This window comes from Centrocercus urophasianus, unplaced genomic scaffold, assembly GCF_019232065.1.
Source record: "Centrocercus urophasianus isolate 14NV4802_14NV808 unplaced genomic scaffold, USGS_Curo_1.0 seq_22, whole genome shotgun sequence".
Classification (NCBI taxonomy): domain Eukaryota; kingdom Metazoa; phylum Chordata; class Aves; order Galliformes; family Phasianidae; genus Centrocercus; species Centrocercus urophasianus.
This window is the reverse complement of record NW_024884778.1, coordinates 611,110-634,752: the sequence shown is the minus strand read 5'-3', so window position 1 is coordinate 634,752 and position 23,643 is coordinate 611,110. Positions and strand designations below refer to the sequence as shown.

The window sequence follows — 23,643 nt, the reverse complement described above, 5'->3', positions numbered from 1 at the left end:
TACAGACCAAGGTTTCCCACTGACCAGCCGCCAGCACCCACTGCATGCTGCTGTGACGCTTTGCAGCCGTTCCCAAGAGCTACAAACACAACTCGGGTTTCTCCATGGGGCGCATCCCTGCCCCAGCAGAGCCCCCTCCCTCCCTGATGCACATCACTGCTGGGGGTGGCAGCAGTGCAGGTGGCAGCGTCCCCCCGCTGTGCCCCACGGGGCTGAGGAATCTTTGTGAATTCTTTCCTACTGCCCAGGTCACCACGTGCCTGTGTGCGCTGGGAAAGTGAGATCATGTCATCCCGTTGCCATGTCAAGTGCTCTCGGTGGCTGCCAAGCTCTCTGCGACGTGGGGCTGACAAACCATGCCCGCTCCACATGTCTGTGTAAGGCCAGAGACCGCACCGCTCCAGAGCCTCTTTCCTGGTGGGATTCTGGTGGCTCGGGGTGGTTCCTCCCGGGCTCCTGGACAGCGGGGGCGGCGGTGAGTCCCTCCATCATCGGGACAGGGGGAATATGTACTGGGCACCGCAACGTCTGCGAGAAACCGTGCAGAAGACCCAGCCCTCCCACGTCCCAGCACGCAGAGGCACGTTTGGTCGCTCGGAACGCGTTGCAATGCCAAGAGAGCCGTGCCTTCAGACGCCGTTTTCTGCTAAAAATACCCCGCATCCGCCTGCCGGACGCCGCGCCCGCCGCTGACCTGAGGCGCCCCTTCGCCGCGCTCCGCGGACCCGAGGCAGCGCGGACCCCGCGCAACCCGGCGCTCCCCGCCAGGCCCCGCCTCCTCCCACGCCATTGGGCGGAAAAGTTTCTTGCCGGCGGCGGATTGGCCGAGGGCCGTTCGGGGCCGCGGGGGCCGCCAATGAAAGGCGGCGGGCGGTGCGGTGCGGGACCGGCGGGCTGCGGGCGGTGCGCGGGATGGAGCTGAGTCCCGGCGTGCAGAAGGTGCGTGCGGGGCGCGGGGATGGGCGCCTTTCCGGCACCGCGTCCCGTTCCGGCCGCGCTCGGGCTGTGCTCGCGGTGCCGTGCGGGTGCCCGCCGCGCCGGCGGATCGCTGCGGGCAGGGGCTGAAGCAGCGTTCTGAATGCCGGCGGGGTCCCGCAGAGGACGGGGCTCGGCGCTCGGGTGGCTGCGCTCCTCACCGGGAGCGTTCCCTGCGGCCGGTCGGTGGACTCGCTCCCCTTTGTTTCTAAGTTCTGTGGAAGGGCGGTTCGTGCCCTTCGGTCCGAGAGCGCTCCGGGGCGGCTCTACCGGAGCGACGGCTGCTCGTGGTGCGCGGCTGAGCGCCTTCCCGACGTCGGAGACCGCGACCCCCGGGCGCTGCCGGCTGCCCTCGCTCGGGCCGTCGGGGCTGACGGCCACCTGAAAACTCCCGCACCTCTGCCGCGGTGCTGTGGGATGAGCAGATGAACCCGAGTGTCCGCCCTCCGTTGGCGTGGTGTGAAACTGCGCGGAAGGGACTTTAACGGCGAGGAGCGCTGCCGCAAATGGGCTGCCGGGGAGCCGCGACTCCTGTGAGCTCGAGGGGTGCGGTGCCTTTTTGTGGCCGCACCGCCGGGAGGTGAGCGGAACCCCCAGCGCTGCTGGATCGCCGTGTCCGGCTGTGCGGGGCGGCGCGGGGCTGCCGGGGGAGCCTCTCCTGACCTGAGAGGAGGGGTCCGTCTGCAGCTCCTGCTGCCCGCGGTGATCCTGCCCTGCGGGCACGGGGAGCGCTTGGTGAGGGCCTTCTCTGGCGCCATCCCACGTCCTGTAGCGCAATACCTGTCAGCGTGGCAGCGCGGTTTGCTGCAGCCTTGTACCTGGGGCACTGTAGGAGGCAGGCTCTTACCAGCTGCTAAGCGAGACAGCGCTCAACAGTGGGAAATGACTCTTTGTCAGTCCCAGCTGCAACTGTGGGCTGCAGTGCTGTGTCCGGGGCTGCGTGTTGGTATCAAGCACCAGCTCTGCCCCTGCCCTGCTCGGGGCTCAGCCTTGGGCTGGGGAGAGGGTGAGAGCAGCAGGCGAGATGCTGTGCCATGCAGCAGAAACGCTGTGGGACAGAGCTGTCTGCACTGGGCATGTCGGCCGGGAGCTTTGAGTATGATCCCTGAGGGGCCGGAGCCATGTGGCTGTGCAGTGGTAGCTCAGAGGGCTTGAAATACCCAATGAAAGGCTTCTGCGTGCCAGTCCTTCCAGAGCACGTGGCTTGGCGTTAGTTCTCCTCAGATGAAGGACAAGGGGGCACTTTCAGCTGTCACTTCACTTGAATCTGGACAGGGAGTGATGGTGCGTGCAGGCTGTGCCTGCTCAGGACATGGCAGCACAGAGCTGCATGTCCCTGTGTCTGTCTGCACGGTGCTGCCTGCCCCTGCTCACCTGGGCTGCAGGCACGGCAGGGGAACCATCCCCACTGCTGTGCGCTTCGAACTGGAAATGGAATGGCACAGTGAAAACAAGAGAAAACACTGAGCCAGGATCCGTCTGAATAATACGCCCAAAGACAAATGGGTGTCTTCGTGGCAGACGGCTGTTTAATTTCCTGAATCATGAGAAGGGCAATTTTTCTGGGCACAGGGTGCAATACTGTCAGATTTTAATTTGGCTTGGCAGCACTGTGCAGCCGTTCTGAGCAGGCCGGGAAGGCAGGTCTGGAACTCATTAGGGCTTGTTGCAGGGCCCTGAAAATTTGATTTTCAATCACTGTTGGGTTTAATTATCGTTGATGTCTTGCCTAGCGCATTATGGGATTCTTTCTGAGGAAATTAAAACAGCATGAGCAGGACGGCATTCTGCTTGGCACAGGGGTTGTTTAGATTGAATTCTAAATGGAGAGTTAAAACTTGAAACAAAGATAAAGTGTGATGGCTGGCACCTTGTGCCGTCCTGGAGCCGGCTCAGTTGGAGTGCGGCCGCAGAAGGCACCGGGATTTGTGTACTGTTCTCACTGCGTTCAGTCGGGCTTTTTCAGGAGAAGAAAATAACCCTCTAAGCTAAAAGCACTGTTCAGAGCCAAAGTAAAGTTTACTCAGTTAATATAACTCTTGGTTCTTTAGCATTTTACTTCTTCAGTCCTTTAGCACGGACTTCTGCAAGCACCCAAAGCAGAGGAATGGCAGAAGGAAAGGGAGGCCCTGCTGTGCTGTGGGACTGTCCACGGGTGGGTGGTGCAGCACTGGGGCGTGTGAATCCTGCATGTATGTGCAGAGGTGTGTGAGGATGCTGGTAGGGTTTAGAAATCAGCCCTTTAAGCCCCAAATGTGGGGCTTTTTAACAACTGGAGGCTATTGCAGACTCAGATTCCTTCATTATTGCTTCATAAGTTGTATCCCGTGATGAAGGTGGACACATCTAGGCTTCACCCACAGCTGTGTTCCCCACTGTACAGTTCATGCCCTGCAGTGCCGTGGTCAGGACTGCTATCAGACAGTGAGCTCTCCTAGCAGAAGTTGTGTCTGGAAGGAGCCTTCTGCAGTGCACATCTGTGAAATCTGTTCTATCCAAAGCCACTTGCAAGTAATTGGGGCGTGCAGTGACAGTGGTAGTAAACACTGCAGCCACTGTGTGCGCAACGCAGTCACATTAGTCATCTACATGTGCACGTGCTCTCTTGTGCAAGTACTGTCAGCAACTGAGCAAGCAGTTCAGCCTTGCTGCTGGACCTTGCAACTCTTAACAATTGGGCTGCAAAGCTATTTATGCGTGTGAGACTCTGTCTTGCTTCGTGGTGCTGCTCTCCGTTATCAGGAATTCAGGGCTTTGTTATGAGAAGCAGCACCTTCTGTGTCAGGCTGCCCTTGGCCGAGGAGCTGCTGGGCTCTGTGTGGGCACAGCAGTTACAGGTGGTGCAGGATGATGGATGGTGATGGCCTGCCCCCCATGCCCTCTGTAAGGCTGTGTGTGCTGAGATCCCCACTCCAGGTAGCCAATGCAGTAGTGCTGGAACCAGAGGAAGTGCAGCTGTCTTGGAGGAGCAGATGTTGATCTTAATGCAGAAACCTGCTTAGCTCTGAGCAAGTATTTATAGATATGAAATCATAAAGCAGGACATGGGTTAAAGAGCTTATTTTGGGACTTGGACTCGGGGCTAAATCTAAACCCATAAAGTACAATTTACAAGTTACTAAATCCTTCTCATCCTGCAGGGAGGGAGAGTCTGGAGTATTTGTTCAGGCTGAGATTTTTGTTTTTTAAAATGTGAAAGAAATATTGTATTTCAGCCATTCAGGAGAAGTTTCCAGAATGAGCTGAAAGAAAGATCTCAAGGCAGTGATTTCCAGGCTTTGGAAAAGGAGGGCTGCTTCCTGCTGGTTCCAGCCTGGCTTCCATGCATGCACCACCTCACCACAGCTCTGCAGTCACCCACGGCTCGGCAGACCTGCCCTGTGCTGCTGGTCGTGCAACTGAGATCAGTGGAAGCTTTGAGTTGAGGCATCGTAAATTGTTAAGGCCTGGCTTGCTGGGCACAGCATCACAAACCTGCTCAGCAATAACTATTCAGAACCAGTCAGGAGCAAGGAACAGGAAAGGCCCTTCCTTTTTCCTGAGGAAGTGGGTGATCCCCGTGGGATGGAAATGAGCACTGATGAACAGCAGAAGTGTGTGTGCTGGAGGGCGTACGTGTAAGTCAGGGCTGTGCAAGCCGAAGCGCTGGGGAAGTGCATGGGGATTTGTGCAGGGCATCACAGCCCTGGGTAAGAGAAGCTGGAAGAAGATGGCTGGCTGGTACCAGTACACAGCGTGCTCACCTAGTGCTGTTGTACACATCTGTTGGCAGCCTCAATGCTGGGGTTCTGCAGGCCTCCCCTTCCAAGAAAGAGGCTCTGCTCCCTTGGGATCAGCTTTTGTGCAGCCTTTGGCAAATTATTTCTGATAGCAGGTAATTGGGAAATAACCTATCCTAGGAAAGCAGCCGGTCATCTGCAGGACTACAGGGCAGAGGGCTGAGCTGAATGAAGCACAGCGGCTGTGTGCTCCTGCCACCTGGCATCCCAGCTGGGTTCCTCCCATTCCGCACACCTACTTGCAGCTCTTGGTTTTCTAGTTCAGTCCAAAAGTCTGAAGCGCTGTCTTGGTTGTGGAAAAATCTATTCAACTTATTTTCTTTAAGCCCTCCCTTCTCTTATCATTAATTCGCACACTGTTGGTGTGGAGAGGAATGCTGCCAACTATTTGCTCTTGGACGAGCAGGATGTCTGCGGAGGCTCTGCTTGGTTATCTCTGACACGCTGCAGGCTGAGCAGCTCCATGGAAATAGTCTCCTCAGATACCGGTGCCTTTCCCCAGTCTCTGTGCTGCTGAAATAACAGGCAACAGGCTTCTTACTCTGCAAAGTGTAACATCAGTTAATGCCTCCAGTATTCTAGATGATCCTAACTCATCCTCAAACCCTCTGGAGAGAATTTGAGGCAAAAGACAGTCTGTGTGTAAGCAATTTGTTTTCTTATGAGCATGGTAATTCAGATAACTGTGCTCAATCTGGAAGGGAAACAAATTGCTTTTAGATCATGACTATAATAAATATTTGTCATCTGTGAAAATGAGAAAATGAAACTATCCTATGCTGTTCTGATTTTTCTAAGTCAAAGTTATTATAGCAATGTGTGTGTATTAATGCACTTGTAAGGGCAGTTGCTTCTGCTTGCACAAGTTAATTCCATCTGCATGGGTGTTCACACTCTCCAGCTGCTGGACTTCCTTTAAGGAAGCCTGACTTGCTTCCCTATTACGCAAGCTTAGTTTTACAGTCAAATAATGACAATAAATTAATTGTTATCCATCCCCATCCCAGAAATGAATCAGTTCTGCCAAGCGAACCGCTCCCACCCATTGTGAATATGGTACCTGTTTCCCTTGATGGAGGGCCTTTCTCACAGTTGCACTTCTCCATCCCCAAACATGGTTGCAGTGGAGGAGCCCACCCAGAGGGCTCTGCTGGGCTGGGGGCTGTAGGGTTGGGGCACTCTGGGGAGCCCGCATCACCTCTGTGGTGTTGGAGGTGCTCTGCCCACATCCCTCAGTGCCACATCTCCATGTTCCTGGAACACCCCTGAGCAGCCCATGCCAGCACCTGGCCACTCTTTGGAGTAGAAATTATTTCTACTGCACCGTGTGCCCCCCGGTGCTATTTGAAGCCATCACCTCTCCTTCTGTTGCTGTTACCTGGCAGCAGAGACCCACTGACTGCAGGCTGGTTTTGTGATTAGACCAAAGTTCTGGTGGACATGTTGAGGGAAGGCTTCCAGGGGAATGTGGTCAAAGTATCCCTGCTCAGATAAGGATCTCCTTATTGTGTTCTTGTTACAGTGACTGATTTTGCAGCTGGAGCTGGCTCTGCTTTCCTGTTTTCACCTTTCTTGGGAGACACTCAGCCCAGTCCCACAACATATACTTTTGCTAGGTGTCAAGAGGAATTTATCAGCTCTCTTGACCCTGTGCCTTACCTAAGCATAGCCAAAGAGACAGTGTACAGAGCAGCCTAGTCTGATAGCAAAATAAAAGCAGGAAAGCTGAGCCAGTGCCAGGGTCACAATTGCATTACTTTTACATGCTGTCAGTAAGAAATCCTTCACATGTGAAGGTGGATGCCCCTGCCTGCGAGGGGAACAGGCTGTGAGCAGTGCAGAGCCTGGTCAGCATCCCTTCAGCTCATGCTGTGATGGGTTAGATACCAGTCTGCTGATCCTGCTCTGTTCCCTCTTATCTCAGTCTCAAAGTCCTTAAAGGAAAGCACTTGGTTAATCTGTGTTACAGACGTTAAGAGCTTCCTGATCCTGTAGTGACATGAGATAAATCACTTCTGTGCAAAAACAGCTATAGGGTGTTAGCTTTCCCATGCTGCCCTTCTTGTAAGCTCTGTTCAAGTTGGTATTAATATTAAATTTCTCCTACCGTTCCCATAAAGCAGTTGCATCTCATGGAATGAGCATCCTGGGAGCTAGAGCTGCCCCGTCCTTCTGTGTTAAGTATGTCCCAAGATGTTTTTCCATGCCATGAAGTCCTGTCAGTCTGTTCATCACTGGCTGCAGGAGCCCTCATCCCAACTGCTGATGTGATGCGTTTGCTGGTAAGCTGTTCATCGCTGCAGCTTTAGGCTGGATATGTGCGCAGGGTTCTGCGTCCGTATTGAGCCAACCCCACAGAGCAGTGGGAAGATTTGTGCACTGGAGGCACAGCTGTGGAAGGGAGGGGGCATTTCTGAAGGTCTCTGCCTGTGGCAGCTGCTGTGTGCGCCCTGCCCTGGGCGCTCCATGTTGGCCTCCCAGCGATCCAGAAGCTTGGTGTGATTCCCTGCAGCGCTGGCCTGGGGATGGCATGGTTTCTACAAGAGGAACGCTGCCTGGGAGATGCTTACCAAGCTTAGTCTGGAGTCTCCTCTTCTCAGATGTACAAAATGTTTGGCACTTAGAATCACTGTTGTGAAAAGAGTAGAAAGAAGCTTATTTTAAAGGGTTCTCAAGTCATCTGGATGTGAAAACAGCTCTTCCTCTGCGTGCCATTGAGTATGGCCCCTTGCAACAAACTCCAAGTAACTTCAGTAGACCCAAGGGAACGATAGCCAAGGTGTGCTGGAGCACTCAGAGGGTGGTGAGACACCAGGAAAGGTCTTCAGAAATCTCAGCTGAGCTGAGAACTGAGCAGGGCTGCTGGAATCTTGGCCAGCTCATGGCTTCTAACCAGGGTCTGTCTGGCCATCCTGGAAGCCCACTGTTCCTTTCCAAAATAGTCAAGTCTAAACCAAAAAGAATGATTTTTTTTTTTCCCACATTGACATTTGTCACTGTGGGTTCTCTATTTTTCCAAAAATTGAGCAAACTAACTAGTGTCTAGAATGGACTTCTCTTTAGCCAGTGTAATGAGTCACAGTATTGCACTGACCAAGAGGCTGGCGTATTCCTGAAATTGTTCAGAGATGTTTTTGTGGGTAGAATGGCCTCAATTTCCTATCATTTCACCGCCTAAGAATTTCCTCTGCCCTGACTTGCTTTTCCTTAGTAGCAAGAATGCTATAAGACACAAAAAGCCAAAATAGAAGTCTTAAAATGCATGGTATATCGGGTCACGGGGAGCAGAATTTGCATTTCTTCCAAGCAGCTTGTTGACACAGACGTTTTCTAAAGGCATTACAAAAGCCTTCAAACTCTTCATATCTTAAACTCATGCATCTTTTTTAACGCTGCTGTTCCCAAATGGGTTTGGACACTGGCACAGTCTAAGACAGTCATCTTATTTCACATTCTTACTGGGTTTGGTGGGGTTTCCATCCCTTTTTTTTTTTTTTTTCTTCCCTCTTCTGTTTTAAAGAAGAAATCTCCTTTTATGCATATTTGAGGAGCTAGAGCTGAGCTGTGAGATGAAGCTCCATATCTGGGCAGGAAGTGCTGCTGACCAGGCAGCCAGCAAAGCAGACACGGGCTCCTGTTATCACTGCACAAAGATGGAAACTCCTCTCACTGTTAAGGGAGAAAGAGCCACGCAGTCCTTCAGATGGAGATGTTCCTGTGCCTTGAGATCCCACAAGGGGAGGTGCTGCCAGGGCAGCTCCTGGGAGCTGCTGAGTTTTCATAGCATTTATCCCATGCACTTTCCTGTGGCCGTTGTACAACTAACAAACATACAGTTCTAAGAGTGGTGCGTCTAGGATGGTTTTTACAGGTTTATAGATAGAGAGGTCGTTGTGGTGAAAAAAGACGATCAAAACTGAAATGCTCACCTGTGTTCCAGGCTTGTAGTAGAAAACTCCAAAAGAAGGGATCTCCAGAATGAGATTCTCCCCCAGTGGCAGTCAGCCCTTAAATGGGGTTTAGGAGAGGTGCAGCCAGGCTGCAGCCCTTCTGGTCACACCGCTGCATTGCCTGCACCTGTGTTCCCAGGGCTGTCAGTCCTTCCTCAGGTGCTCAGTCAGTGGGTCAGGCCATGACTCAACAGTTCCCATACAGCTGTACACTGGTGACTTGCACACACACTGAAGGGCTGTGCTCTGTGGAGTCCTGCTATGGACACCTGCAAGCAGAGGTTTCCAAAGAGATGTGCAGATCCTGGTGGGAAAGGTGTGTGATCAGGTCTTGGTGAGGGCATTGCATCAATGGAAGCGATGCGAAGCCTTGGGCTGTCCCCCTGGGTGCTCCACAGCTCCTGCTGCTGACAAAGCTGCTGTGCTTCTCCACGTGGGCTGTATAATGAGACTTTTCCAGAGGAGTTTATTTAATCCAGATGTTTGCATTTTGAATAAACAAACAGTCATGGTCCCTTGTCTGTACTCACCTTCTGTGTGACTCATTAAGATAAGGGCTTATTTAAATTTAATAAAAAAAAAAAAAAAAGGAAAGAAAAGAAATAAGTTGGTTCATATCTAGCACCGTTCCAGAACTGACAAGATGTTATGTGGTCTGTGCTGGAACCATAATGCCAGTTCTTGGGAGCTGGCTCTGCACTGACCATCCAAAAGCGGGTGCTGGGTGGTGAAACAGAGGGGAGTCACAACATGGGCTGAATTAAGGTCTGCCAGGCAGGCACTGCCCTTCTTAAGCCTTGGAAAGCTCTGCAACCTCAGCTGTGTGTTGAGGGACTCCACATATGTACACAAACATATGCGCCTAGCACACGCCAGCGCTTCTGGAATAAAGACTGTGTACAGAAACTTGGTGTGTGGGAGCAGGCACCAACAAGGGAAGGGTAGCACTGAGCCAGCCTTAAAGGAATCTGGCATTTGACAGTGCCCCCAAGCAGTGGGGTACCAGAGTGTGCTGCTGAGGACAAGCACCTTGTGGCTTGTTCTCTGCTATGAGGTGCTGTGTAAGATACAAGGGGCAGAGGGAGTTCCTTGGTGCAGCTTGCTCAGCCCAGCTGGTTTCTCAGCACCCTCGTGCTGCAACAGGTGCTGCCCTTCCATCAGTTTAAGGAAAAAACACTTTATCCCTGAGAATGCCAAGGATCAAGAAGCAAACCTTTCCCCATGGATGTCCTGCTCTGTTCCAGATGTCCATGAGCCAGCCGCAGTCAGGACGAGGGGTGCCGTGTTTGCGCTGCAGAGGGACCTGCATGGGCTTTGAGCCACATTCCTGGAGGTAATGTCTGCTGCGGTGGGCCCTGTCCCTGAGTTCGTCCCTTCGTGTCCTGCCATGTCACTGTCCTTGAGTGCACAGAAAGCACAGAGCTCTGAGTGCTGCCAGAAGGTGAGGGAGGGCCACAGTGCCTTGCCTGGGTGAGCACTGAGCGGGGACCACCTCCCATCCCCCTTCCTTCACTTCTCCTACTCTTAAAAGTTTACCTTTAGTTTTATTTTTATGGATGCAATTCACTGCTGTTATGAATCAACCCTGCTTGTTCCAGGACCCTGCTGGAATACTGGAATACAAGACCCTGGGCTTGCATCAGAGTCAGTCTTTTCAAAACTTGATAGAAATGCTGGCCAGCAGAGAATGCTCCTACAGGCTTCTCTTTGGTTTATAGCCATTGCAACTAGCTCAATGCCAGGTCCCGAGCAATTCTGCCAGGAAGGCCTTTTGGCTGATGTCACACCCCAGCGTGCCCTTAAACCTTCCTACGTGCCGGGAGCTCCGTGGCTGAGCCCTCAGCCTCCATGCTCGTATTAAAAGCATGATGTCCCTTGTCGCCCATAGGAAAATATGCAAGTCGTGCAAATGCAGCCAGGAGGACCACTGCCTGAGCTCGGATGTGGAGGACGACAGGAAAATCGGCCGCCTGCTGTCAGACTCCAAATATGCCACACTCACTGCTCGTGTGAAAGGAGGGGACGGCGTTCGCATCTACAAGAGGAACCGCATGATCATCACCAACCCCATCGTGTCGAGGAAAGACCCCACCTTCGACACCATCACATACGAGTGGGCTCCACCGGGGCTCACCCAGAAGCTGGTAAGGGAACAGCAGCTGGTTCCAGCAGGGCACAGCTCGGCCCTGCAGCACAGTTGCCAGGAAGAACAGCAAAGCTTGGCACACATGCTCGTAATGCTTAGTGTTGTGGAAAACTGCGTAAATATCCAAAGTAGGTAGAAAAGAGGAACGTATTGCCTTTGGGTTTTTATAGGCTAGCTTACATTTCTAGTAGAAGTCGTTACATGTTTTACAACAAGAACACTTGCTCCTTTGGTAACGTCCATGTCCTATAAAACTATTGCTGAGGAGAGATTCCATCTGCCAGCCACGAAGAATCACAGAATCATTAAGGTCAGAGAAGGCATCTAAAACCCCCAGCCCACCCCCACCATGCCCGCTGGCTGCTTCCCTCTGTGTCACAGTCCCACAGCTCTGGAACACCCCCAGGACAGTGACACCACCCCTCCCTGGGCAGCCCATACCAGTGCCTCAGTCAGTGCCTGACTGCTCTTGGGAGAAGAAATCGCTCCTAATATCCAGCCTGAAGGTTGGGTGGTACAGAGAATGCAGGAGAGGGCTTTTAGGGGGAAAGCATTTGATGTCTGATTGTTGTGGTACTGGAAATATTACACATTATGCTCATTAGTGGACAGCTCTTCAAATTACGCAAACAGTTTAAAGCTACTTACAATTGCAACCAGATTTTTTTTTGTAGAAGACAAATTGGGAAACAAATGTGAAATTGCAGCTGCAGACCCAAGTGACAGGCTGGTGATTTATTCCTAAGCCCAGCAACCTTCACCCTGCTGCGAGGGCCCTGCTGGGCGCACAGCTGGAGGGCTGCTCTGGGGCTGCCAGGAGCAGAGCCCTGGCATTACTGCAGGGCCAGGGCTGCTGCTCATTTCACTGTCTGGCTGTTCAGTCGCAGCGCTACCGCCCGGAGTTCCCTCTTGCTTTTTTGTTGGTTGGAGTTAGCACAGCAGGAATGTTTGTTTAACCAAAGTTTGCCTTCCATAGGTCCCGGGGGGAATTAGGGAACTTGTTGAGGGATGGGGAGAACAATGATGGCACTTCTCCAGCCTAGCATGTGACTTATTAATCGTTCTGCCCAGCCCTGCATTTATCAGGAACTGAATTTTCACTGCTGAAAGCTGGCTGCAGGGCAGTGCTGCAGCACCTGGCACCCCAGGCAGGGCTGCTCTGTTCCCAGGCCCCGCTGCCGTTGCACTGTTTCCACTTTTGTGACTCTGAGCACAAATGTTCCCTCTTGCAGATGTGTGTTTGCATTGCAGTGCACAGCTCCAAGCAGCAGGATGCAACACTGAGCCAGCAACAGAGAAGGCTCAAAGTGAAGGTGCTTCACGGTGCCCTGGCACTTCTTGTCTTTCAAAGCTGAAGTTGTGCCTAAACAGATTGGGAAGAGTTTTAGTTCATATGAACAGTGCTCAGGAGCTTTGAAGACAATCTTGATAAATTTTGGTTTAATGATCAACTTGACAGACTTGGGAAAATTACTGGACGTCAACAACTCTTGTGATAGTTCTAAAGAGACTTTGGCCAAAAATCTTTTAGTGTGTAACTGACTCACTCCAGTGATTTCCTTCTGATGGCAAAGTGGAAACTTGGGTGTTTTTTTCTATAATGCTGTCTTGAAGTGGATGGCCCAGTAACAGGGGAAGCTTGGGCACGTTTTCATCAAGCTGTGCCTGGGTAAGTTAGGAGGTAGATATTTGGGGTCCTTGGGGAAAGTGGATAAAGCACTTCCTAAAATATCTCCAAAATGCAGGAGTTTGTGGTGAAAAGCTAAAATGGCCTTTCTCAAAATTGTCTGTACCTGGGCACCATAAAATAGCATTTAACAGCAGTAAAATGTTACAAATTAAAACAAAACAAATAAACAAAAACAACACCATAGTAGCAAAAGAAGCAGCTTTTTATTGCCCTTCAGTTTTTGGTGTTATTTTCCTAGTCTATTCTCTGGACACATTTTAAGACGTGCAGTTAAACCTGTAGGCATCCCCTTGACCAGAGCGCGAAGTCGCAATGAATGTGTGCACAGACCCTTTTAGCAGCAGTGTGAGACATTGCTCAGAGCCTGGCACTGGGGCACAGTGAGGTGCTTCAGAGGTGCTTCTGGCACTTTCTGCTCTCACAGATCTGCTGTGAGGGTGCAGTAGCCTTGGCCCATTTGTGTGGATTGGTCTCTTTCCACTAGGCTTACACCGCACCGCTGCTCTCTGCTGGTGCTCTTGCTGCAGCTGAGCCGTGCCAGCAGCTGCATTGTGGGCTCTGTCTCAAAGTTCATCATACAGCAGATAATTGTTTTGGTTGTGTTTCTTTCCAACTGTCGGGTGTCAATGGCTGCATCTTTATTCTGTGAGGCACTCTGTGTGAGGCCTGGCATGAGCTTTAAGTGAATTTTTGTCCTTTGCTTCTGTAGTTCCTGTTAGGTCTTCTGACTTCTGTGAAAGCCATCTTGGTAGCAGATCACTTTCACAGCATCCTCCAGCTTTGTACCCAGTTCCTCCCTGCAGCACCATTTCCCACAAGGCTGTGACTTTGCCCCAGCAGGCTTCTAGGTATCCATCCTGTCACTGCATGGAATCACAGCAGACTGAGTTTTGATGTCTAATGTAGCGTGCAGAAAGGTTAACATATGCTCCAAGACATGGGGAAGAAGATGTGATTTCATTAAATCATTTATTTGGTGCTGTCGTAGAGCTGCAAGCGAAAATATTGCCCTGAAATATTGCTGTTTGGCTGAAGGCAGACAAAGTGGAAGCTGACTTTGAAGTTTACACAAGTGTGATGAGCTGCTCAGAGTTGTGTTTCTGTATTTAAAAGGCCATATTGAGCTGGACTGTGTACAGTGAATAGTTAATCACTTCTCCATTCCTTTAAAGTTCAGTTTTCAAATGCTGACCAAGTAAGAAACAAATCTAATGCAGCTGGATGCTGGTCGTTAAGACCCGGTGGCAGAGAGCCAACTGGCTGCCCATTTGCTCTTCACACTACAATAGGAAAAATGCCTTGAGTAGGAAACTCCCTTCCCTTCAAGCACGGGGCCAGCAAGAAGTAAATGGCAGAGCCCCTTCCTGCAGATGTGGGTGAGCCTCTCCAAGGATGAGCCTCTCCAAGATCCGCTCACACTGCTATTATGGGAGTGGCAAGTGGCCAGCTGGGTAGGAAATGGAACATTGGGGATGGCTTCTTGGCATTCGTGTGCTGCATGGCAGGGCATCCGTGGCAAAACACCTTCCCCTTATTGCACAATCAGTCTGGTAGTGCTGGCCTCGGAGATTCAGGCTCAACAGCCATCTGGCTGCTCTTTCCTGTTTAGGACTTTATGGGAGTTGTAGAGGGATTTCTTCCCGTAAATCGCCCTGTGTGCATGCCAGGGGGGTTGGGGTGCCCTCCTGAGTTCCCCTCCATGGGTGACGTGTCCCTCAGCCCTGGTCCCTGCAGCAGTCGCTCAAGTGACTGCTTGCACCGAGCGCACTTGGTTTTTCCTTGCCCACGTGCCCGTCAGAAGCTAAAGGGGTAGCAGGGTTGGGGTCCGTGCTGACTGTCACCTCTCACCCTCACAGGCCATGCAGTACATGGAGCTGATCCCCAAGGAGATGCAGCCGGTGGCAGGCACTGACGGTGCCCATTACCGCCGGCGGCAGCTGGTGCGGCAGCTCCCGGTGCACGACCACGACCCGTCCCAGTGCCGCGGGCTGGCCGAGGGTGAGGTGAAGCTGATGGAAGACTTTGTGAAGAAGTACAAGGCGGAAGCGCTGGGCGTTGGGGAGGTGGCCCTGCCGGGCCAGGCTGGCAATGCCAAGGAGGAGGGCAAGGCAAAGGATGCGGGCCCGGCGGCCGAAAAGCCCCCCGAGACCAGCAACGGGGCCCTGGAGAGCATGCCCACCGCCGGGCTCTATGTAAGTCCTGCCTGGAGGGATGGGGGCTGCTGGGGGGACAGCTGGGAAATGGGTGCCAGAGAGGTGCTTGTGGGAGCTACGCCTGCCTCATTCGCTGCTCTGCTCCCGCTCGTGGTGATGGAAGCAGGTGATGCTCGTTGGCATCTCCAGGTCTGTGGTGTGGCACTGAGAGGCCCCGGGGTGCCACTGTACCCATCCAGGCAGCAGGGAAGGGCTGCCTGTCCTCCTTGGCAGCTCATACCTGGTGAGCCAGCGAGGTGGGCAAAGGCCTCTTCTCCCCTTTGCTGTGAGAACAAGTGAGTTCCACTTGGGATTCTTGGCAGCTCTGAAAGATTGAACATGATCTGTTCCCAGGTGATGGGGTGTAAATAAGATCAGAAGCTGTGTGTTACAGCATGTGAGCAAGTTTTTTTGGCTCTGCCTCTGCAGCAGTGCAAGTGAAGGAATGCAAGCAAGAGGAGGCAGTATCTCAGCCTCATGAACACTGCTGTGAACATGGAGGTGGTACCATGGAGGCTGCAATTGCCCGGAGGACTTGGTGCAGAGCACACGTGTCTCTGGCCTTAGAAACACGTTTCCACAAGGAAACAACTGAGATTCCCTAATGCCCTTCTAGATTTATATTCTCCAAGCGCAGTTGAGTGGCCATGGTGACTGCTGAACACGTGCTTATCATAACATGTGTTCACTGAAAATACTTTGTACTGGCCCTTGAGGGTAACTTGTAGCAGAGGACGTAGAGCTGGAGAAATGGTATCTGAATGTTTTTAAGGCAAGATTTTTCTAGCAACCACTAAACTGAGATTGTAACATGTTAAGAGCAGTTTTCATTTTCATTCCATATTGGGTAATGTCTCTCCTCTGCTATGTCCTTTCCTATTAACACATATCTGACTTTCAGAGTCCGGTGATGCAGTAAAAGTTTTTCAGTATTGCAGTAAAACATTGATTTGGACAAAGAATTTCAAGTTTAAAAAAAAAAACAAAAAAAAGAAGGAAGGTTTCCATTACACTCATTAATAAAAGTCATCGTAGCAATTAGGGTTTATTTAGACTACAAGCCTGTCCTTCTAAAAAAATACATAACTGGATGTTATTCTCCTTAGAGAATAAAGCATTATTTTTCTTGAGGCACTGGCTGGAAAATGGAATTGCAGTAAAATCACAGAAGCCACTCTTTGACCAATGTGTTGTGCAGCTCAGCTTGCCGCAAGCTCCAGAGTGCTGTGGTTTCTTTCTGTACCAAAGGCAGACCTGCTATTTCCCATTCTAGAAAAACACTCGTCATTTTTAATGTGATCTGCAGTGCAGGAATTAATGCAGCTGAAGGAAAGGGAATGGACTGTGTCCCACAGTAAGGAATTCCAGAAGGCCTGCTGGATTTTACAGAACTGCATGGGGATAAAAGTTCTGCCATAGAAAAATAACAGACAGTGAAGCTTTCTGTAGTAACTTAGATCTGTGTTGAATATCACAAGGTTGGAGGAGGAGGAGGAGGAGGGTACCTGCCCCATAGAGCAAGGAGGCAGCCCGCCATGGCCTGGCTTGAGGTGGATGCTCTGCTCCTCTGTGTATCCCAGACTCACAGACGTGCTTCTGCAGAGCAGCGAGGAAGGCTTTTTGGGAAGAGCTGAGTGCCTTTGGGTTGGGGGTGGGCCTGAGGGCAATGGGGTGCTGAACTGCATATGCTGGAGATCCTGATTCTGGAGCAGCTTGCCATGTTTCTTCCGTGAGTCCATTAAAAGTAGGACGCAGACTCTCACCTATTTAATACCAAAGCTTTCGGTCAGCTCCAGCAGCTTGATTTCACCTATTTCAAATCAAGGTGTCTGCCTGAGCCATGGATTTATGAAGGCTGGGTGTAAAACACCCTGGCTTTAGAAGAGAATGACCCGAGAAGGCACTGAGCTCTGCTCCAAGAAATAAATGGAGACAGTTTCCTCAGGTGTCTGTGTGGTCCCTGAGTTAGGGCAGTTAAACCTCCTGTTGCACGTTCAGGCCAGCTGTGTTGAAATGGTGTGTAAAGGAAAGCAAACAGGGCCAACGTAAATCACTGAGGGCAAGGTATCTGAGCTCACATGGCTTCTTGAACTTTTCTCGGCTGCAGAGAGGGGCCCCACAGCAATATGGCTGTCCTATTAGCTGAATGCTTTCCACCAAGCACAAAATATCTTTAACCCTCCCAGAACTGCAAAGTCCTCCGGTGTTGTAAGCCACCGTTTTGGAAACAAACACATCAGATCCTTAAGCTATTGGCCCAAGTTAGCCGTTGTTCCAGCAGATCTGAGGCCAGCAAAACTGAGCAGGAACTCCTTTTGTGGGAGCTACAGCCAGGGGGGAGAGCAGGCCGGAAAACCGGGGGGGGGGAGGGATGCGTTCTTGGATAGCACCTCTGGCAGCAGCACTAATAAAGTCTTCAGTCCTCTCCTACATGATGGAGGTGTAAAGTGAGTGCTTAAATGTAATCCCATCATAAATTTGAAGAGGCACTTTTTCTTTAGAGTGGTAGAGGAATACAAGTTATGTGATGCTTAAGAAAAGCATAGTGAAAATTCGCAATAGAAAGAAGTGGGGGTTTTAGTTTTTCTTTTTTTTTTTTTTTTTTTTCTTTTTGTAGTTTTTTTTGGCAAGAAATTTGAGCTGACTTGGAAAGCTGCTTGTGTTTATTCTGCCTGCTAGATCCTGCAAGATAAGCGGGGCTGGGCTGGGTGAGCCTGGAGGCTGCTGGACGCAGCAGTGAGGCTGGGTGCCCTGAGCAGTGAGCTGCTGCTTGGGGCTGGTGCCTGGGAAGGTGTTGGGATGTGGGGACATATCTGTGCTCAGCACAGAGTGCTTCCCTCGTGGTCTGCCCGTGCCGAGGTACAGCACATCACACTTGGCCAGCCCACTTTTGCACTGTGGGCTGTCACTTCCTGTAGTGGGATTGTTTTTCTGTTTTGTAGAGGAACAGAGAGAGCATGGCTTCTGCAGAGCACTGGAAGCTTATCTGCTCACTTGCATAGTTCTTGCGAGTGTTTAGAAGGGCTGATGGAGCACTAGAAGCAGGCATATCCCCTTCCAGGCTTGGGTACGTGTCCTCTTGTTCTGCCTTTTCCACGGCTCCAGTTTTGCTGCTGAAGCAGGACATGCCTGTCACCCTGTGGAACTGATCATGGGGCTGCGTGGGGCAGTTCACAAAAGTCCATACTGAGCAGAGGAGGTGGCAGTAGCAAGATGTGTGGCATGCTAGGAATACTTGCCCTGCAAAGCAGCGGGGTGGGCGTAGGTAGAGCAGACCCACAGCCTGCTGCTGGGAAGGGAAATGCAAGCTGGAGAAAACTCCCTAGATATAAAGAATGATCTTTTTAGCATTCATACTAGAAACTAGCAAAAAGGGGCTACATACAGTGGGTAAAATTCTCTGCAGATAGGCACAAAGTTCCTAAAGAAACCACCCCAGAAAGGCTGCACCAGCATCAGCTTTATGGGACTTTCAGCCCATACTTGGCGGTGTGACAGGCAAGCTGCTTAACCCTGCACCTTTTATTTATGAAAGCGATGCTGATGCTTGATGGAGAAGGCCTGACCTTGCCATCAGGGCTGTGCTGGATGAAGCCCCAGTGCTGTTTAGCAGCATGAGCTGGATTACCTAGACTTGAATGGGAGCTGAAGTGACTGCCCGCCAGCCTGGCTTGGATGTGGTTGCCAGAGCAGAGCTTCAGAGCTTGTTAGCCACCCATAGGGTCACCCTGCAGGCACAGACGGTCACCCCAGTCCATCTCCTTGGACTGCTGTAAATTGAGAGCACTGCTGAAATCTGCAGAGTGACATCTGCCTTATGTAGAGACTTGTTGTAACATACTTGTTAAGAGGTAATTAGAAAAGACCAAAGCTCCTTATTTCTGTGCATAGTGTCTGCCTTTGACACGACACGTTTTTAGGCACTGTGGTATGACTTAACTTTCTCTCAGATAACATTTGGATTTTAGCACAGGTTGGCAGTTCTGGGGGATTTCCCCTGAGGCCATGCATTTATGGAGCTGGCAGTGGGCAGCGCCAGGCTCACTTGCCCAAGGACTTGGCTGGAAGGCCGTGAGCACTGCTCCAGATGAGGGCTGGCAGATGCACTTTTAATGACTTTTAATTAAGATTTGGTGCTCAATCCATGCTTAATACTGTCCAAATATTTACAGAGGACAATGCAGTTGGAGATGTTGCTCCTGTTGGCCATGAGTGCTCTGTGATTCTGTCAGTGTCACTGAGCCCCACCACAGGATTGAGACATTTTTTCCAGTCCTTTCCTTGAGCTGCACGCATCTCTTTCTCTTCAGTGTTTTCTTGCTCTTTCACCTCACTGCACTGTTTCTATAGCATCACTGCAGACTGCTTTCTGCTTGCTGTGCCTTTCAAGCTGAAATTTGGCTTTGGCATTCTTAAATTTATCTTCACAGAGCAAAAGCTAGGACAAAAGCAGCCTGGGCAGTGCAGGATTACATGCTTTGTTTCCCCTGTCCTTTGCAATACGGAATGTCGAGCAGAGCACAGCGGTCCCTTCAGACCATTTCACAGTGCAAAGCATTTGCCGTTGCACGCAGTTTTGTTTTGCCAAGCTTACCAAATGGGTGGATAGGAACGACGCATCAAAAAGATGCCATGAACAGTAGTGCCTAAAGAGCCAGGCAGCACAGGCAGCAGTGCCACTGCCGCAGTTTTTGCAGCAGAAGCAGCAGCAGAAGCACCAGCGTTACGCTCTCTGTTGCAGCGCTGCGAGACCTGCAAGCAGGCCGTGCCGGAGGACTGCCCAGTGGTGTACGCAGAGCGCGCCGGCTACGCACGGCTGTGGCACCCGGCCTGCTTCGTCTGCTGCCGCTGCGCTGAGCCCCTCGTCGACCTCATCTACTTCTGGAAGAGCGGGGCCGCCTGGTGCGGGCGTCACTACTGCGAGAGCCTGCGGCCGCGCTGCGCCGGCTGCGACGAGGTATGGGCCGGGCAGGCGGGCTGCGCCGCGCTGCCTGTGAGCAGCTGGGCCGGGGCGCTCTGGGTGCCGTGCTGTGTCGGCAGCCTGGCCCTGCTCCTCCTCCAGCCCGCCGTGTCTCCGTCCCGCTGCCGGGACCGCCCGCCCCGGTGGGATGGCGGAAATGAGCGGCGCTGTGTTTGTCCCGTAGATCATCTTCTCGGAGGAGTTCCAGCGGGCAGAGGGGATGGCCTGGCACAAGAAGCATTTCGCCTGCCTGGAGTGCGAGACGCTGCTGAGCGGCAAAGCCTTCAGCCTGGACAAGGGCAGCCTGCGGTGCGCGACCTGCAGCCGCAGCAAGCGCCTCTGAGCCGTGCGGCTGCTGCAAGTGCTTGAGGCCGAGCTGGAGATGGGGTAATCTGACAAGAAAAGTGGACAGCTAAAAAAAAAATGTAGAGTCTGGTTATTCGCTTGCAAGCAACCAAGTACCCCTTTGCATCCAACAGAGATTGAAGAAAGAAGTTTACTGGGGGAGGAAACAGGAGAAATGTGTGTGCGTGCGGTGTGACGTACCCACATATCTTGTTAGGAGGGCACTGAGATCTGTGTTGTTTTACAAAGTCTCTCAAAGCTTCTCATGACTAACATCTTGCAGTGTTCTTTCGGAAATAACACATCTCAAAAATATTTTTTGGCACACTAAACCTATGGTCATGGTCAGAAACAAGGGTTGCTTTTACCTTCTGAAATCCATACTGGAAGTCTCGCACTAACAGAATGATGACAACTGTACTAAATCAATGGTTTTGAGCAATTTGATTAACCCGAGTGATTACTTTCTGAAAGCACACAATATAGAATTGCAGTAACATGTAGCTGTAGCTTTCTCCAGCGTGTACAATAATGTAAAAGCAAGGAACAAGATGGCAACAGAGCGATTGGTTGAACCTTAGTGAGACGGAGCCATGCAGATCTCCCCAAGGGCAGGCGAGTGCTGGGCAGCCAACTAATTCCGCCAGTCTGGGTTTTAGCCATGGAGCTGGAATGCAAACACTTCTGGCAGTTCTCACCCAAGCCCTGTTCCCAGTTTTATCTTGCTTGCCTCCTACCGTCTGTTATTTCAAGGGAGTGTTTGCACAGAGAGGCATTGTGCTCCTGCCGTACACTGGAGGTAGTTAAGCATTTAAAGTATGGAACTTTTTCAGCTGTTTTTTGAGCACGAGTTTTACAGAAAACAGCTTTCCAGCCTAATCTGTCCTGTTGGCTTTTCGGTGCCTGAAATGCTGCAACACCAGTTTTTTCCCCCCTAGTATGTCAGTGACTCCATCCAGCAGGGATGAACACACTGAGCGAGGTCAGCCCTGTGCTCCAGGTCTTGTTGGGGTGACATCGTTCCAGGATCTGCACTGAATCTCTGCTGCTGATGGTCATTTCCTGAGTCATGCAAGGCTTATTAGTCACAGAAAATGCCAGTGAGGCCAGGCTGGCCAACGTTGGTGTGCTCAGCCTTTTTTCTTATACTAAATGTCTACATTCTTTGCCAGAGACAACTGGAATATTTTTTCGCAGATGTGTGTAAGGAGCTCACAATTGCTAAGCTTTCCTTCTACTGCGGAAACTGCTGGTCTCTCTCTTTAAAGTCCACTCCATGCTCTCCATGGATCTTCTTACTTATGAGTGAGTAACTTGCCAATGGGTGTTGGTAGAAGCTGTGCCTGCCACTGCATGCAAGCCACAGGGGTGCTGTGCCCCACCATGGGAGGAGCAGAGTTGGTCACTGTTTTAGGGCAGTTGAGACAGATGTGATGGAAGGCACCTCCGCATGCTTGCAGCCACCAGAGGATGCCTTTGTGTTTGAAGTTGTGCTAGGAGGAATAATAAAGCTTCCTTGGATCAGCCTTACATACAGGCACTTCAGTTATAAGCAAAGTGGAACTGAAAAATAAAATCCAGTGCTTAGCTTTATTGCCTCTTCTTCGTTTTGTTACATGGAAATGGCCAATCTTTGTAAATTATTTTTAAAGATACGGCATAGTTCTAAACCCTACAATGTTAAGGCGGCCAAAAATGCATACACTCAGTGTAAGCAGTGAGAGAAATAGCATGAATCACTTAGGAAAGAAACATTTCAGCAAAGACATTAACATCTAAACAGCATTCCTTGATGGGAAGTCATTGTCCATGTACACGTGCAGCCTGTTACCTCTTTGAGTGATTTCCCTGTGAGATAGGTGCACAGCCATTACACACACCTTCAGAACAGCAACAAATCAAGTGCAAGAAAAATCAATAAAACATCCAGTTATTAAAGGTGAAAGAAAATTAACTGAATAACAACTGCCAACAGGCTGCTGTGGCCTCTCACTGGGTGTGTTTTGCCCTGCTTTGTTTTGGCTGCGTTGTCCTTGCCGTGGGGTTGTGTTGCAATGAACAGAGAAGGGGGGTGAGCCCATCCTCAGCCCAGCTGGGGTGTTTCTTCAGCAGCAGGGTGTGCTCAGGGATCCTCAAAGTGCTTCTCCAGAGCTGCTCCTCATCCCCATGTGCTGGGCAGAGGGGGCTGCCCGTCCACCCCTCCACAGTTAGAAGAACTGTAGAAGCGTAGGTGGAGGTTCTGGTTGTGTTGGCTTTGGAGGAATGGGGGTGATGGGTAAATGTCAGTGCACAGGAATATGGGGAGGCCAGGCTTTCCCTGGATGGATTATCCCCAGATGGATGCCAAGTGGGCATCTGTCTTCTCACAGCAGTTTGGGTAAATGAAGCTGCTGTCTTACTGCTGCATCTGGTCTTGCTTGTCCTGTAATGGGATCAAAGGCTCCGCTCTTTGCATTGTCCTGGCTTCACATCCATCCTGCACACAAAGACTGTCCTCGACACAAGTGCCCTAGTCATGAGTTTATCTTGCTGGGTTCTGGTCGTAGTCCATACCTGGTAGCATCAACTTCATCTGCATTCTGCATTAATGCAATCCTCCATTGCTAATGGCTTTATTTCAGTACTTGGAAAAAAAGACACCACAGCAGCATGTGCTGGTTTGGACCTTGATTTCATGATTTATAACTCGTAATTCAATGTAGTCCCACTTTCAGCATATACATGCTTGCTTCAGGCTTTTGGGACTGCTGGCGTCCACTCGAGCCTTTTTAGGCATTTCTATAGCTTGTAAAATACTGCCTGCTGAAAAATGTGCTACAGTTAAACAGCTTAGCAAAATCCTGTGCCTCTCAAGTGTCAGGAGCAGAAGCATGAAATTAATGCATCTAGCAGCTCCAACCATATGTGAGTCTTTGTTTCAATAGTAAAATTGAAATTCGGTGTAGGCATGAGAAGGTGTTCACCTGGGTGAGGATGCTGCCTTGTCTCTGGGTTTATCAGCTGGAACGAAAGAGGCTGCTGCACACCTCCTGCATGCCATGAGCTCCAGTTATTAAGAAAGCTAAATCTGTGCAGATTTGCTGGCCTGTCTGGCCAAAAGTCATCGGCAGGCAGCACACAGAGCATCCTGCCAGAAAACTGATAGAAACAGAGGTGTCTCACAAGGTTACAGTGGATGGCAGGAATTGCCCTCAGGCAGGCTGTGTTGTGTGACAACTGAAAGCACCTTGTGCCACAGCTGTTTCCAGTCCATTGTTTCAAATAAAAGCTCTTCTGTCGAGAATGCTGTATTATGTTGGCTTTGTGTATGACATTTAGTAGGTACAGAATGCCTTGAGACGCCAGCTGAGAACAGCCCTGCATGGCACAGCACCCAGCAGCAGGCAGCTCACACTGCTCAACTGAACGTGCTGCAGGAGGAAGGCTGGGCTGCTGGTCAGCAGCAGCTGTGAGCTGCACTTTTTCAAAGTTTAACAGATCTGAATCTCCAAATACCTGCAGTGCTGTCTTGTTTGTGGTCCTTTTTTTTCCTTCCAGAACTATTTTACTCAGGAGGGTTTTCCCAGCACAGGCTGTTGAGAGATGCTGCCTGGCTGTCCTGCAGCG

At 51.0% G+C, this 23,643-nt stretch overlaps 1 protein-coding gene across 1 annotated transcript; it reads left to right on the top strand.

The window, feature by feature from the left end:
• The first annotated feature begins 896 nt into the window (after positions 1-896).
• LMCD1 (LIM and cysteine rich domains 1) lies at positions 897-23,320 on the top strand. The gene is made up of 6 exons (XM_042823779.1): positions 897-939; positions 9,949-10,037; positions 10,593-10,848; positions 14,397-14,732; positions 19,474-19,689; positions 19,877-23,320. Exons 1-6 carry the CDS (start codon positions 913-915, stop codon positions 20,033-20,035), a joined length of 1,083 nt encoding a protein of 360 aa, XP_042679713.1. The 5' UTR covers positions 897-912; the 3' UTR covers positions 20,036-23,320.
• The last annotated feature ends 323 nt before the right edge of the window (positions 23,321-23,643 follow it).

Bases quoted from the DNA above. Each gene is read 5' to 3' on its own strand.
- LMCD1 (XM_042823779.1), top strand. From the start codon at position 913: ATGGAGCTGAGTCCCGGCGTGCAGAAG. The intron at 10,038-10,592 runs GTAATGTCTGCT...TGTCGCCCATAG, and splicing joins TTTGAGCCACATTCCTGGAG to GAAAATATGCAAGTCGTGCA. The intron at 14,733-19,473 runs GTAAGTCCTGCC...TCTCTGTTGCAG, and splicing joins TGCCCACCGCCGGGCTCTAT to CGCTGCGAGACCTGCAAGCA.